The sequence below is a fragment of the Lytechinus variegatus genome, chromosome 9, assembly GCF_018143015.1.
Source record: "Lytechinus variegatus isolate NC3 chromosome 9, Lvar_3.0, whole genome shotgun sequence".
Classification (NCBI taxonomy): Eukaryota; Metazoa; Echinodermata; class Echinoidea; order Temnopleuroida; family Toxopneustidae; genus Lytechinus; species Lytechinus variegatus.
Genome location: NC_054748.1, coordinates 33,105,040 through 33,122,161, shown reverse-complemented (window position 1 = coordinate 33,122,161; position 17,122 = coordinate 33,105,040). Strand labels below are relative to the sequence as shown.

The 17,122-nt window shown below is 38.2% G+C and overlaps 1 protein-coding gene across 2 annotated transcripts in view; it reads left to right on the top strand.

Annotated features, from left to right (window-relative positions):
• Positions 1-17,122, top strand: part of LOC121421786 (ankyrin repeat and sterile alpha motif domain-containing protein 1B-like) — a 147,788-nt gene that overhangs the window by 43,289 nt on the left and 87,377 nt on the right. For both annotated transcript variants that reach the window (XM_041616585.1, XM_041616584.1), the window contains exons 6-11: positions 4,949-5,132; positions 11,346-11,912; positions 12,625-12,833; positions 14,357-14,551; positions 15,246-15,414; positions 16,450-16,682. In XM_041616585.1, the coding sequence (XP_041472519.1) occupies positions 4,949-5,132; positions 11,346-11,912; positions 12,625-12,833; positions 14,357-14,551; positions 15,246-15,414; positions 16,450-16,682 (1,557 nt within the window). The remainder of the gene's footprint in view (positions 1-4,948; positions 5,133-11,345; positions 11,913-12,624; positions 12,834-14,356; positions 14,552-15,245; positions 15,415-16,449; positions 16,683-17,122) is intronic.

Below are 17,122 nucleotides of genomic sequence, written 5' to 3'. Positions count from 1 at the left end.
GGTTGTTTGAATTCTCATCAACTATTAAAATGATTTGGAAGAAAGTATGGTCTATAAAGGAGATAGAAACGTTTATAGTAAAAAAAAAGAAACAAACATTTTTTCAACTCATTTTGCCAAATTATGAACTCAGCAGGCTGTAAAGTGGAACATGTTCTTTGGTGCTAACTGAAATTCTTTGTCACCTTAATTCTTTCCAACTATTTTTATTATGCGAGTTGTCTCTTAAAGTTTTTTTAAGTTCTGCATGACTTTGCATACACTGGAACTTATTCTGCAATTCTGCAATCCTCATCAACCATTACAGGGTGCTACATAAACACTTGCCCGATTGCCTGGGGCAAGTAACAGAGTTGGGCAAGTGTTCTGAAGTAATCACAACTACTTGCCCGAATTGGGCAAGTGAAATTCTCACAGTAGAATGAGCAAAATTAGGTTCAATATGATATGATATTGACCCTAATTTTGGTCATGGCAGGCAAGATAAAATCACTTTGGAAAAGAACTTCTATAATAAGGTAGATCAGTTTATGTCAAAAGAGAGAAAAAGGTCAATGGTTTATAAAACTTTCTTTTGAAGAGGTCAAACTTTTTTTTCAAGGATTTTTTCGAGCAAGTTAAATAGATTTTTGGGCAAGTATATTCTAACTACACCTATTTAAGAATTTACTTGCCCGACCAGGCAAGTGCTTCTAAAAAGTTACGTAGCACCCTGTATTAAAAAGATGGAAAATGATGATCTGTGGAGATATGATAATTCAAAGCCAGTAATGTTTGCTCATTTAGCGAAACTGTGCATTTTGAAATGCTTGCATTCTGCCTTTTAAAAATTCAACCTAAATACACCCCCTTAAGACATTTATACCCCTTTCACAAACCCAATTATGTGGATAATATCCGCATAATTGGGTTGTAAAATCAAAGCGGGACCAGAGTTATCCGCATTATTTCGATGCTGCAATTATCCGCATAATAGCAGCATCGGGACCAGATTTTGGCTTTGTGAACGCATTTCCAAAGTAATGCGGATAATTGCCATGGTGCGGTCACAAGGTCACCCTTTTGAAACGTAACCCCATCGGAGGGGGCATGTGCAGTTGCCATGACAATTATCCGCCTATTTCAGGTCGGCGCTCGTAAAATAATAGTGCGGATTATTTTCTGAGTTTGTGAATGCAATTTTTATTGAATTTTCGGCATTACTCTTTGGCGGATAATTGGAGGATGGGTTTGTGAAAGGGGTATTAGTATGAGGCATCATTAAGATAGTCGCAAGCTCTGGTATTACTTTCACATGGCAACAACTGTTGTAGTCATCTGTTTTAAGGATTATGTTTGGTATTCAGAGAATCATTGAAATCTGCCTTTGGAATGATTACATGTCTGATTTGTTGGCAGAAAATTTATTTTGCAAATGTTGTTCACAGGCAAGACGGAATATGACGACCAGGGAAATATCTCTTATTAAAGCAGAATAAAGAGGCGCTTTTCTGATGTAATGCTTTAAAAGCAAAATGCATGTTTTAGATTGTGTAGTGTTAAAATGCATTAATGACTGTTGGATCACACTTTGTCCATTATTTTTTGTGAAAATATGGATTATGCTGTAAATATCATTACCAACTACACCTGGGTGGAGAGTGGCGAATTCCTTGCTAATGGATGCGAGTGCTGCAGTAAGATTTGAACCCAAGACCCTGTGGTTCAATATGCGGGGGGGGGGGGGAACTTACATTGAAGAGTGGATACCCCTGATCCCCAAAACATGTTAAAAATGATGTCTTCTTTAAGACTGGGCATGTTACGTAGAGTAATAAGGGTGTCAAAAACGCAAAAATAATGAAAAATGGGTATCTATTTTCGCTAGGAAAGCTACGTGTTTAGGTTAAATTTGCGGGGGTTTAAAAAATCAAGACTAAAATGTTTTATAAAGGATAGACTTTTTGCCCCTTTTGCCCAAAGAGTCACACTACATGTTTAATGATGGGGCTGTATTAAACCCAATGATGTAGGTAAAGATAAAGCTGACGATCGACGTCCGTAACATAACCCCATAACAATTGAAATATCGCTGTAATTGTTTAGGCCTTCAATTAAGGGAATACTTGCCAATAGTATCGTTTTTGTTTCCAATACTTGTTAAGGGTAGGGTTTAACATGCCAATACTTGTGGGTGCATTTTCATAATATGGAAAATACGTGTTTAGTGTTCTTTTCGAGACCCAATGGTCGCGCATGGTATCCACTCGTCAATGTTTAGTTAAATTAGACCAAATGGTACATGGACTAAATGGCTATTGGACCAACTGGTCATTTGATGGAATTAGACTATGAAAGTAGACCATGTGGTGAGTAGACGAACGGATGATAGACCGAATGGCAGTAGACGAGTTGGCAATTGGACAAATCGGCATTAGACAAATTGGAAACAAACCTTTATGAAGACCACTCCCTTTAAACTGAAGCAGTGGTTTACTTCTCTCAACACTTGATTGGTTTCTGTTTAGACCAGTGGATTATTCAAAGTGAACAATCCCGTAAGCACTTGTATCTTTAATACTCACGAAAAACACATTTACCACACAAAGGAAATGCAACTTCCTGCCTAGTATCGAGCTTTAGAAAAAATTAAGCTATTAATACCAGTTAACCAGGAAAATAACAAGTGATCTAAACTCGCGAATTTGGCTCTGTTTAGAGATTATATGACACCATGTGGTTTGCAAAGTGAACACATACATGGACATGTAGGAAACTTCTATCCAGCCTCAGTCAGACCTCAACTACGCAGGGAAAAAAATTACATGGGGGATTGGGGCGATTTTGCCCCCAAAGTGCAATAAAAATTTCCAATCACTGCAATGTTAAAGCTAGCCAACGTAGCAGATTTCGGCAATCCTGTACGTTTTGAAAGGAATTATCCCCTGAAAAATTCTTTGCCTGCCACTACCCCTTCTACAGCCTGACTACTACTTGTAGATGTAGGGCCTTGGGGAAGGGGGTGGGGGCTCGGTATGAGACGGGCCTCTTGCTGACCCCCCCTTTTCAAACCTTGATTTCCATTCTATAGACTGCAGGATCCACATAATCAACAGCTGCCCAGCCCTGCCCCCAAACCCCCATTATAAACTTATGTTTAATATGGGGGGGGGGTCACTGAGAATGTGCTGCTTTGACGCTTCCCATTTCAAACCCTGATTTCCATTATCTAGATACCGTTTCCACTCAAAAGCTCCTCAACCCCGGTCCGAAAACCCCCATTATGACACTCATACTGGTTGCAAAGCGCTATTAAAGGGGAAGTTCACCCTGACAAGAAGTTTATTGTAAAAATAGCAGAAAAATAATAAAAAATATTGCCGAAGGTTTGAAAAAATTCATCATTATTAGAATTTCAATTATTTGATTTGTGACATCATATGCGAGCAGTATAGCGAATGGCAAAAATCAATGAAATGTCATTTTCTCAGAAAATTGAAAATGGTTTTCACTGTGACTTTTGTTTATCAATAGACAAATCATTTCACACCCGATCATGAAAAGAAAAGAAAATTAAGTCATCAGGAACAATACAAAATTTGAAATTCATACATTTTATATTACATAACACATGGGGCAGCTGCTTGTTTATGACGTCACAAATCCAAAATTTTGAACTCTAATAACTTTCTTACTCTTTAACGGATTTTCCTCAAACCTTCACCAATATATTTTACGATTTTTTATGTTATTTTTACAACCAAGTTTTCTTCAGGGTGAACTTCCCCTTTAAAGGGGAGGGGCGTGGGTGGGTAAGGTTATATGCACTAATGACGTAAGAAAATCAACATAGTTTGTTTGTACGATATGTAAAACTTGGCAATTTGGCATAAGGCTAGATAACTGACTAACTTGATTATGGAAAGTGAGGCAGTGTTTATCAATGTTTATCTGTGAAACGGTAGCATAACAGTATACAGAATCGAGGAAGCTGATTAATTACTAAAAATAACACATTTGAAATAAGAATCAAGAAAGAGACCGTGTTGAAGTATGAGTGTACTGTGTTGTCAATAAGCGCAGCAAGGAAACAATGCTTGGGGGCTTGTTAAATGTCACTTGCCACAATTTTTTTACAAGCTTTTTTCTGACATTATACAATTACATGTCAGTCTGTTTGTTTTATTTTCACCATGCAATAATAAGTATGAATTGTCAGGATATACATATAGTGTTACATTGATATTAGAAGGATGGAAAAATGAAGTAATCAAACATAATTGTTATTCATAATCAGATGATTTGGCGATGTTTTTGAGGTTAATGTTCTCCGTCTTCCTATTACATTTGACCCATGGAAATGAGTCATAAAATATGAAACTAATCGTGATATCCTCATCCATCTATTACATCATCTTTTATGATAAATCAATATTTTTTCAGGTGACTATTAAATTCATTTAGAGTAATAATATTCATAAAATTATAAAAAAATCTAGAATGTACACATCAATCTGTTTTCCATCAAGAATTTATATTCTGGAAATGCAAATTCCCATATATTTATGACTTTATTTTCTGATATTTTGAGGCATATATAGAATATTCAGATATTCTGTATAGATGATGAGTTTGATGTACATGTATGAATGTTTTGAAGGTGTTGGGATCAGATCCCAGCTATACATGTGTAGCTTAGATGTAGTTTCCTTTAGCAAGAAATTTATCCACATTATACTGCACTGAGTTGAGTGAGCACCTGGCAGTAAATTTCATCTTTGATAATACAAGTGTGAGCAGAAAAGACTTGTCTAACTAAAGCCTGGATGATAATACAAGTCACTTTAGAAAGGCACACATGTAGATGTTAAATGGTACGTTACATGTATGTGTGTTATGCAAAAACTTATACTGTTATCATTATCATTGAAATAATGAAATATATTTTTCTTTCCTTTCTCCCTTCCAGACTAAAACAGGTACTGCCCTTCATGAAGCAGCGGTGTTTGGGAAGATCGATGTCGTCAGGGTACTCCTAGAGGCCAGACCGTCAATCGACGTCGAGATTGAGGATGGGCACAGTGAAACGGCGCTACAGAAGATCGAATCACATTCGTCTAAAGTCTCTCAAGAAATCTCAAAGATGATTATGGGTAAAGCAATATTTTGATAACCCCTCCCCCTTTCTCCTGAAATTTACATTTACCTTTAAATTCCAAACATTACCTATTCATTTGATACATTGTGAGACAACCGGTTATTTCTCCTACTCAATCCTTCACCACGAACCTCTTCCACATCATTACCTATTCCATAGACAATTTTTTTGTGATATTAAGTTGTAATCATGACCAAATGAAAAATCAACTGGTACTTGGCCATGGAGGATTATTATATTGTTACTAGGGGTGTTGAGAGTTGTCACAGCACCCCCAGTAACAATAGATATTCTTCCATGTCCAGGTGTATGAAAAGTAATTAAGTTTACAAAATTTGTATCAATTTGACTTATATTTGAGCTGAAATGCGAATCCTATAAAGGATCCATGGCTCGAATGAGACTAGACAGCTGGCAGCCGACTGTTTTGAGTTTTTAAAAACATTTTTAATGTTTTTTTTTATTGACACAGATGGCTCGCTATCGTGCAGCCACCATTAGGGGGTTAACAATGCAAAATCCCCCCGATGGGGCTCATTGATTTTTGTCATTTTCATAAAAGTATATAAAAATAACTGTACCAAAATAAAAGTTATTATTCTGTTTTGGCCTGAAATGCACCAAAACGGGGAAAAATAAACTTTAAAGGGAAAAAACAGTGACTTACTTCGGCTGTCGCGCAACTTCACTTCCCTGTTTTATCTGAACCTAACACGTAGATCTATGGCTGTTGAGTCCCTGTACAATCGAGCTAGAACTTCGGTCTTTGTATTTGGTGAGTGGAGCCAACGGAGTTCAGCGGAACAGCCAACATAACAGAGACCGAAGCTTTTGGTCTAGAATAAGACATGCCTATTTCCCTCTTCAACCCCCCCCATTTGATACCTGTGTGTGAAAAGGATTGCGATGTATGAATAGTGGTTTTATGCAACAGGTAGCAAGACGAGGCAAAACTGATCAAGCTTGTCCGTACTGTCACCAATAAATCTGTTATTCAATCAAACTTTAGTTTCTAAGGTTATATTTCATAGAGAGTTTCTCATTAACATTGTTCATGCCTTTAAAGCATAGTCTGCGAGCAAAGACCCTGATTGAAACCAACAACAAAAAATGACGTCATCTCGTACCAGTCCTCAATGTCGACGTACGTTTCTAAAAGTGCTCAATGCCTGATGTGTATGCATCATACACTGGCATGATGCTGTAGATACTATAAGTGGCAAACCATGCATAACTCTGATGAGCAGCTGTTGCTGTTTGGAAGGACATTTTTTTAGAATACTCTCGGCTGCTTTTTCAATCAAGCAGTTTTGTTGGGAAAATTAGTATTAAAGTGTGAACGAGTCAAGATGAGTTTCATGTAGCGTGTTACTATAGATAGCTTGTAGACATGGAATAACATGTTCTGCGTCTGATCGTGCTAGGCAGCTGTTCACACCGTCTCCGCACCCACGTCTCATTGTCTGACCTCATTCACACCATGACTGATAACATCTAAAATGAAATGTTCTGAGAGCATAAATGCTCAAATGTTCATACTTGAGCAGTGCCCAGGACTCAAGACAATATGCTCAGACTTTGAGGCCGTTCTCATTACGCTTTCTAAAACTAGTTTACTGGAAACCGGTTCTGGAAACCACTTGATGACATCAGTGGTTTTCAAAATCACTCTACATAAAGCGATCTTGTTGCTATGGAAACGCGCTCAGTGGGGTGACACATTTTGCTCAAAATTTGAAATCGGAGCATAGGCATTCTACACCTGTCGTGTGGAGTAGCATGCTCAAAATGTGCGAAGATCGCTTCCCAAAGATTTGTTGCGTCCTCACTAAAACCAGTTTAATGAGGCAAAACGATCTTGAAAACTACAATGTGAGATGGTTTTATGAACCAATTTGGAAGGTCGCTTCGACCGTTCTCATTTCATGTTATTAGTTTCCACCAAACTAGTTTTAGGAAGGTAGTGAGAACGGTGTCTTTGATGCAGGAGGACCCACCCACTACTCATAGACAGAAGAGACAAAGAAGAAAAATACTTTGATAGAGTCAAGACTCAAGATCACAAGAGCACACAGACTCAAAAGGATTCAAATAGATACATTATTTTGCATTATGTAAGCAATACTGAGGCCCTGGACTTCAAGGAGCAGGAAATGTTAAGTTGAGTTTTGGTATAGGAAATTCTTTCTTGGCAAAGTACAGTGAATGGTTGGATTCTTCCCTCTTAAAGGTCAAGTCCACCCCAGAAAAATGTTGATTTGAATAAATAGAGAAAAATCAAACTAGCAAAACGCTGAAGATTTCATCAAAATCAGATGCAAACTAAGAAAGTTATGACATTTTAAACGGTGATATGCACAACTCAAATGAGACAGTTGATGATGTCCCTCACTAACTATTTCTTTTGTTTTTTTTATTGTTTGAATTATACAATATTTCATTTTTTTATAAATTTGACAATAAGGACCAACTTGACTGAATCATATACATGTAGTATTAAACAACACTCATTCTTCATGTTGAGGGCGGAATTAATCGTCGTTTCACTTGACAATCAGGATAATAATAGAATGTTCCCTATTTCATATAATAAAATACAAAAGAAATAGAGAGTGGATGATGTCATCAGTTTCCTCATTTGCATATCTACCAGGATGTGCATATAAATGTTTTGTGAAATTAAACAAAATTTTAAGATGTCATAACTTTTTTTTATTTTACAACTGATTTTGATGAAATTTTCAGTGTTAAATATGCTTGTTGAATTTTTCTCTTTTTATTAAAATAATTTTTTGTTTGGTTGGGCTTGTCCTTTAACATTGCAAGTGTACATACATGTATGTAACTGAATATGGTTGCACTCGTCCTCTTGCTTTCATTGCTTAGAGTAGACAAGGTTAGGAAGGAAAAAATGTTTTGGTTTAGTGACTCAGCTGCCAATGCTGAAGTTGGTTGGCCTTCTTTTAGCTAAAGTTCATCAACGCAAGGGACATGAACCTTAACGAAGATCAGGTTTGGTTTGGTTCATGGTACTCCTCAGTGTCTTCACCTAGTCTACAGGCACAGACCCTGATTGAAACTGATCAACAAGTGGGTCTCCATGAAAAGACTAGCACATATAAAATTTTCTGTTTCAATTCAGTGAGAGAGCCTTCATTACACAAGGCATTAATACTTAGGCTGTGCCTTCAGAACCTTAACTCAAGTGCAAGGTTTTCACAGCAGACACCCCCCTCTGGGCCTTTTCCTAATATAAAGAAAATAATAGTCATATTTTTCCCTATATTAAAGTACACAATTTCTGTTTCCTTTTTCCCTCTTTTCTAATTTCTTTATTAACAAATATATTCCGTATTCCTTATTTTACTTGTTTCTGTATACCACCTTCTTTCCCTATATTCTATTCCCTTTATACCTTTCTCCTTTATTATATTCCTTCCTCCTAATTTTGGTTGCATTATTAAACCAATTTGATGATATTTATACAAAATAAAAGCCACATTTAGTAAGAAATGGTGAGACTTAATGGACCTCTTCTCACCATTATCTTTTCCCATTGGAAAGTCCGCTAATTGAGCGCTATGAGACTTTTCAGAATACCAAAAGTCTTGTACCTACTCACTTAAAGATAAATTCCTTTATTGGTAACGATCTCAAAATCACTTTTTACAGAATCTAATATAATGACCACCCAAGTGTTGGTTTGTATGAATAAAAAATATATGCAAAAGGATTCTGGAAGAAATTGTGTAATTGCTGAGAAATAAGCAAAATAAGCGCAGATTCGGTCACTTCCGTCGGGTCTTTATTCCAGCAATAACAATACACTGTCCCACGTGTGCCTATCTGTGTTGGTGATCTTCAGTGTAAACATTTTTCAGCGTAGATTTCGAGATTTCACAAAGTTCAGTTTATGTAACTTTACCAGATCTAGATCCTTGATGATATACTGACAATTAAGCCTGGTTTTACAGACTCTCATGAAATCGGTGTTTACTGCAACTACTGGCATTTCTCTTTAAGTCTTTGCGTGGTCATAACACGTACTATTGCAAGTGCACGCAACACAACCCTGCCAAATAAGGAAAGGCAGAGCTGCCAAGTAGTACTGATTTTCCGTATTTAGTACTGAAAAGAGAGAAGAATACTGATGGTTTCATGCAAAATACTGATTTCTTAAGTTTCAGTTTATGTGTTGTCGTATGGTATTCCTGTGAAAAATACTAATTTCCTCACCAAAATACTTAGTTTCAGCCTTGAAAATACTGAAATGTTCTTGTTCAGGTTGGCAGCTTTTGAAAGGGGCACTTAAGTGACTTTTCAGAATACCAAAATGCTAATTGAGCCCTAATTTAGCTTTCAGAATACCACCCCTGGGGGGTGTTTCACAAAGATTTTTAAGTATGACTTAGGTTGCACTTAAATGTCGACGCGATATGCAGCGTACAAGATATGCAGCGCGCGATCTTATTGATCAATACGCAGTAGTGTGCGTCAGCTTGGCATGATCTGACCAATGCTGTTATGCCTTTTATACTGCGCGCAACTAGACACTTAAGTGCGACTCTAAGTCATACTTAAATCTTTGTGAAACACCCCCCCCTGGAAACTAAAAAATAACCTCTGGAAAATCCCCATTCAATGCAATGTTAAAGCTTATCCAATGTTGGAGATTTAGGAAGTAACTTGTGAAAAATACCCCCCCCCAAAAAAAAAAATAAGAAGGGAAAATTGTCGTGTTTGATTTTGCTCTTGATGACCCCCCCATGACTACATGTAGCTTAAAAATTGAGTTCAGTTATATAATTTGAGGCTTCTCAAAACTGGAGTTGACTTTTGACTTGGGAAACCACATGAACCAAGTTTGATGACTGGTTTAAAGATAAATACCAGTTTTGGTAACAATCTCAAAATGACTTTTTACAGAATCTGATAAATGACCACCCAAGTGTCTGTTTGTGTGAATAAAAAATACATGCCAAGGATTCTGGAAGAAATTGTGTAATTGCTGAGAAATAAGCAAAATAAGCATGGATTCGGTCACTTTCGTCGGGTCTTTATTCCAGCAATAATAATACACTGTCCCACGTGTGCCTATCTGTGTTGGTGATCTTTAGTGTGATCATTTTTCAGCGTAGACTTCAAGATTTCACAAAGTTCAGTTCATGTAATTGTACCAGATCTAGATCCTCGATGATATTACTGACAATTAAGCCTGGTTTTACAGACTTTCTCATGAAATCAGTGTTTACTGCATCTACTGGCATTTCTCTTTAAGAGTGTATGGTTGATAATATAGGTCATTTGATCTATTAGTATTCATGGAGCCCCAAGTGACCCTTTCCTGTTTTTGAAAATCTCACTGTCGGAGTGTTCAGGTTTTTCGGAGGCATCGATTCTCACAGTATGGTGTCTTTCATGTGCAAAGTATTAGGCAAAGTTGATGAAGAAACTATAGGTTGCCCGTATAAAGCAGTCAATGGACAGCAACTAGTTGATTGTTTGTTGTAAGGTCTTGTACGGTGATATCTTGAAGCTACCTCTATGAGCATCCTTATTGAATAGTGAAGATGGATTTAACATATTAAATCTGTAATATATATTAAAGGTCTGTCATTCAAAAATCAAGAATAATGCTCTTAAAGAAAAATATATAATAAATTGTCAAAACGATGAATGACAGAAGAACAATTTTTCCTGTATATTGTAATGTTGGAAATGCTTTCCTAAACAATGCCCAAAGATTTGGCATTACTCCACTGGAAATCATACCAAAAATACTTGCAGTGAAAGATCATCCTCGTTGCATATTGATATCACATATACCTGTACTAATGTTGGTATAAGTTATTAAGATAGTGACGCCTATAGTCTTGTCTTAATGTTTGTGAAAAATAATGTTTTGATCGAAACTTTTGCAGCTTAGATTTGAGGAAAGTGGAATGACTCCTGTCACAAGAAAAACTTGGGTTATGTTTTGTAAAGACTTATCATGGTATTAGATAAAGTTACAGCGTCTAGAACAAGTTCACCGTTAGCAAATCAATTCAAACAGTTTCAGAAGGTTTAAATTGCAAATTTGTTATTATAACAAGTTTTATGAAACACCCCCTGGTGTGAAAAAAAGCCTCGTTAAATAGGGATAAAGTGTTCAAGTCTTCTATACTTGTTTTGTCAGAATTAACGATGATTACTTTTATCTCCACAGCTCACATACGAGGGGAGCCCTTACCAAAGCCAATAGAATCTTCCCCATCAACACCCATGACAGACAGCTCGGACTCTGATCCTAACAGCCCCCTTGCCTACAGCTACGTAACAAACTCCGCATCAAATCCATCCATCCGTCCCAACCCTGGCCTCGTCGCGCCCGGCTTCGAGGTCATCGACCACGCCAACATCTACGACAACGTCCCCGAGGATCGGTCGGCGCTGTACGCCCGTCACTACCAGACGCACGCGGAGCTTCGGAGCTCGTCGCCGGAGGGCGTCCTGAGGCGAGGCGCGTCCAAACTGCAGCGGTCATCTCCGCGCCGGTCATCACCTCCAGACCAGGATCTGTACATGAACGTGACTCAGATCAATCAGCAGCTATCAAAGCTGATGCCGCCAAAGAAACCTCAAAGGAACTCTATCGGGATCTTGTTGGATCAGAACTCGAATGGTAACAGCCCCCAGATGGAGAGAAAACAGGATCAGGAGAGATCGGCCAGTCCCATGCATTTAGATGTGAGGGGGCCTCATTCAAGACAGTCTAACACCTTATCAAGTCAAGGTGAGATGCTATACATGACAAGCATTTTTGTCAAAACAGTTGTCGGTGTTATGTGTTTGATTTTTTACCCTGACAGTAATAATCAATTTTTATCGAAAATCACGTGGTCTTTTCAGATTCGACTGCCCTTATCGAAAAAACCTTGTGAAAATGTATCAAACTTCCTCTAAATATTAATTTTGGTTCCGACCCACCTGCTCTTTTCATATTCAGGCCTCCCAGAGTTCTCCTTGGAGTTAGCCTGCCCTCATTGTAAATAACATCAGGATTTTTTTTCAATTTTTAGTAAATACTTCCAACCTTTCTCTATAGATTCGAAATACCAACACTGAAAATAACCTTGTGAAATATGTTTCACTTTCCCAAATCATAAATATTATTTATTTTTCATTGAAATCCACTAGTTCTCTTCCAATGCAGACCACCTACAGTGAAAAAAAGTGTGAAATTGCCTTTTTTCCCTTAAATATTTTATATTAACTTGTTGGTTACTGTATTCTGCAATTGCCATAGGTTTTGTACAGGGACTATGCGGTTTCAGTACATTTAGGTACATCTTGATTTCTCTAATACTTCAGTAAATACTTATTTTCATGGAAATCCACCTGTTATCTCAGGAATCAGACCACCGACATTGATGAAAGCCTTTTAAAATTGTGTTTCTTTTTCCTCAAATGATGAATATCTAGTGATCAACCCGTTTTTTTTTCAGATTCGGACTGCCCTCCGCCGCTTCCCGACAGGAACTACTACGACCTTGATCAAGCGGGGGAATACACGCAGCTCAGACGGGATGCCGTGCCCCCAAAGCAACAACAACAACAGACGCAACACCATCCACACCCACCACAACAGCCACCACCGAAGCAACAACTCATGAAGGATCAAGATTACAGTACTGTCACCCCTCTCCAAGATTATGTGAGTGTTTGGACCACAGATTGTCACTTGGTCTCCCCCCGCTTGGTCTACAACCACTTTGTCAGGAACTACCAGATTTAACGTCCAAGTAGTCAGTTATACCCCTTTCATAAACCCAATTATGCGGCTAATAGCAGCATAATTTGGTCGTAAAATTGGAGGAGGACAAGAGTAATCCGCATTATATTATCTGCATAATAGCAGCATCGGGACAAGAGTTTATGAACGCATTTCCAAATAATGCGGATAATTGCCATGGTGCGGTCACAAGGTCACCCTTTTCCAACACAACCGCATCGGAGGGGGCGTGTCCAGTTGTCATGACGATTATCCGCCTTTTTCAGGACGAGCGCTCGTAAAAATAATGCGGCTTATTTTCGGAGTTTGTGAACGCAATTTTTATTGAATTATCCGCATTACTCTTAGGCGGCTAATTGGAGGATAGGTTTATGAAAAGGGTATCAAAGTCATTTAAAGGACCTCTGCAATCAAAATAGAAACAAAAATCAATACAAATACAATTATGCTGCATATACTGTAGAGCGCTTAGAGACTTCTGACAAATGTTAGGCGCTATATAAGCAAGTATAATTATACAATGTATTTTTTTTAATTGAAAAATAAATAACAAGCTATTTTTGGCAGTTCTTGCACTTGCTAAGCTCCATCCTTTGATGATAAAAGGGTATGCGCTATCACATGTTTTGACTGACGCATATGATGTCAACGCCAGACAGTCCTCGCTTTTGCTGTCACAGAGATTGTACATTAAATTATCTCAGGATCTAGCATTAAATTGACTGAAATTCATAATTATGAACGACCACTGATAGACAGCTTTATGGAATTTGTCAGATTCACATTATTCGTCAAGAAAATGTTTTCTTTTTATCTTATATCATCACACAAAGTCAATAGCCTAAAAACAGTGATCACATGACTTATTTACCAGCATCGGGTTTTTGATAGTGTAAAGATGAAAGTTGAATTCCCTAAATCAGACTATCCTCTTCAAGGAATGAGTTAGTTACATCTTTAATCCTTAATTCTTATAAATTGAATTATTATTTATTTGGTAAATGTCAGACTTTTCATGTTAAAGCTAAATGATATTAATTGCAGTAAAACACTAATTTCGTGAGAAAGTCTGTAAAACCAAGGTTAAGTATGACTATATATCATCTTGGATCTAGATCTGGTACAGTTACATAAACTGAACTTTGTGAAATCATAAAATCTAAGCTGAAATACGATCACACTGAAGATCACCAACACAGATAGGCACACGTAGGACAGTCTATTATTATTACTGGAACAAACACCCGACGGAAGTGACCGAATCCGCGCTTAGTTTGCTTATTTCTCAGCAATTACACAATTTCTTCCAGAATCCTTTGGCACATATTTTTTATTCATACAAACAGACAAATGGGTGGTCAATATATTAGATTCTGTAAAAAGTCATTTTGAGATCGTTACCAGAACTGGAATTTATCTTTAATAATTCATTCATCCCTTTACAGGACATCATGAACGAAGGAGTAAGTAACACCTCAACTGAAGAAACCAGTGATGACACTCATGGGAGTCTCTATGAGACGCTCTCCAACGCTCAGAGCGGGGTAGCCACGCCCGAGGTACCCTATCCGCCATACGAGATGGGCTCGAAGCCACCCCACCCCCAGGTCCAACTTCACATACATGAGCCAGATGATAATGTAAGTCAATCTATCTAATGATAATACATGTAGTTTATTGATAAAATAATACTAATATAGGATTTACATAGTGCAAGTATCCACATTGTTAGGTGCTCAAGGTGCTCCCATATTACCCCAGCTAAGCTAGTCTACTGATCGTGGTGCTCACAGCTTTTTGAGGAATTACTTCCTGCCGGTACCCATTTACTTTACCTGGGTTGATTGCAGCACAATGTGGGAAAATTTCTTGCTGAAGGAAATAATGTCATTGCTGGGTATTGAACCCACGTCCTTCAGATTGAAAGACAAGTCTTAACCACTAGACCATGATACCCCATTAATGGTTATTGATGAGGAGCATAAGACATGCATTTTACATATCTAAGCGCTCCAAAGACTTATCATAACCCTAGTCATTGGACTCTATAGGTCATTCCCACACACAGTGATTGCACATCCTCCACTCCCTGGGAGTATTCCATGTGAGGCACTGACAACGACGAACGAGTTACAGTGACTTTCTCATTCAACTTTGCATTGTGGCTCTGCCAAAGAACAAACACAAGTCAAAATATTCACTGCAAGTCCCCCATTTGCACTTTAGATTGGTTGAAAAATAACTGTTTAATTTTTTGAGGTGTTTTTTGTTTATATGTTATGAAGGGAATGGGTATGCTTATAATCCTATTAAATATAATTTTATTTTGTACAGAATGATCTGGATAGCACCGGTGATGGTGGCGGTCAGCTTGATGACGAAGAAGATCTTGATGCTTATGAGTTCTTGTCCAATGCAGTGACCGGTCATGGTCAGCCGAAACCCAAACCAAGGATAACCCCAACCAGTTCTTCCTCATCTTCTGTGCCTTCTACCGATAGTGGTAATATTGAATAATAATAATAATAATATAGGGTATTTATATTGCGCACATATCCACCTTGTTAGGTGCTCAAGGCGCTCCTATATTACCCGGCTAAGCTAGGAGTTCATAGTGCACACAGCTTTTTAAGGAATTACTTTCTACCGGTACCCATTTACCTCACCTGGGTTGAGTGCAGCACACTGTGGATCAGTTTCTTGCTGAAGGAAATTATGCCATGGCTGGGATTCGAACCCACGACCCTCTGTTTCAAAGTCCGAAGACTAATCCACTGGGCCACAACGCTCCACTTATATTCTCTATTATGATAAATAATGATAATAATATGGACATTTGTAATGCATGGGTAGGTCTCCATCATGAAAAAATGTTCATGGCACAGCAAAGAAAATAAATGGAAACCTATTAAAGAAGGGGGGGATTTACTTAAAAGCTTGCATGAATAACCAGATTCTGAGTGAAGTTTTGAAGTTGATAAGACAGACTCTGAGACTGTTCTGTAATACGAATGGTTAAAAAATGGCAGCATTTGCCATTAATCGACTTCAATCCAAAAACATATCGGGGCATGTTTCATAATTTGATCCATATTTACCTGACTTTGACCCCTCAAATGGTCCTCATTAGAAATTACACACCAAGTTGAAAGTCGTTGCGGGATGTCAATGATCACATGAAAGTGAAAAATCAAGGGTAAATGTCATCTGCTGCCGGATTGTTCAGTGGATTGTGAGGCTAACCTCTAGAACTCACTGAGCAAAGCTGTGCAAATGGAAACAATTTGCCACAAAATGGCTATAAAAAGTGAGAGAAAACAGTCAGAAAACTGCAGGTTGCCAAGTGTGAACATATTGGGGGAGGGGGCTGATTCAGCTCCCTCAACATATTTTTTTGTGATAAGTTTGCAACACTATTATGTTTTATTTTTTCACTGAGACTTCGTGATCCTTTCCATCTCATCTCACGCTTATCTTGACAGAGAGGTTTTGTAACGTTTAGCTTTCATTCTCTCTCTGTTGCTATATTTGTTTCCAGCCTCCGTCTCACACAGCAAGCCTAAGCCGCTCCCCCGACGGAACAAACCGGTCCCTGCCAGACGTTCCCCCGGGTCGATGAGCTCGCAGCCCAGCACGCCCTCTGAGGAACTGACCTCGTCGTCTGACCATTGGGGTGGTGCCTCGTCTGACCGTCCAACCACCCCTGACCAACCCCCACCCTCACCAAACACCGCTATGATGGGTATAAGAGCTAAACTTGGAGCATCTGAGGTGAGTCCATTTCATTTTTATCATATCAGGGACCCATTTCATGAAATTATTATAATATCAAGTTTGCAATGATAGTTCAAAGCTATTGAAATCGGCCACTCTGATTGGCTAAAAGTAAATTTATGCTGGATGTTGTGCATTTGTTATTATAACTACTCTTTGTGAAATGGGGGCCAAGGATTGCGCTTTTGTATGAAGGGTAATCGCATAAAATAGTCAACCTTACTGTACATTGTAAGTCCGACCTCCATTTTTCTCATACTTTTACGATGGATTTCTTTACCTGCGACAACCTGTGATTGCTCTGACAGCGGGTTTATCGTAAGTTTGGCAAGAGCAGGGGCCCGTTTCATAAAGAGTTGCAACTGTTGTAACTTTGCCATGATGGTAACTACCATGGCAACAGGGCTCAACAGCCAATCAGAATCAAGGTTACCATG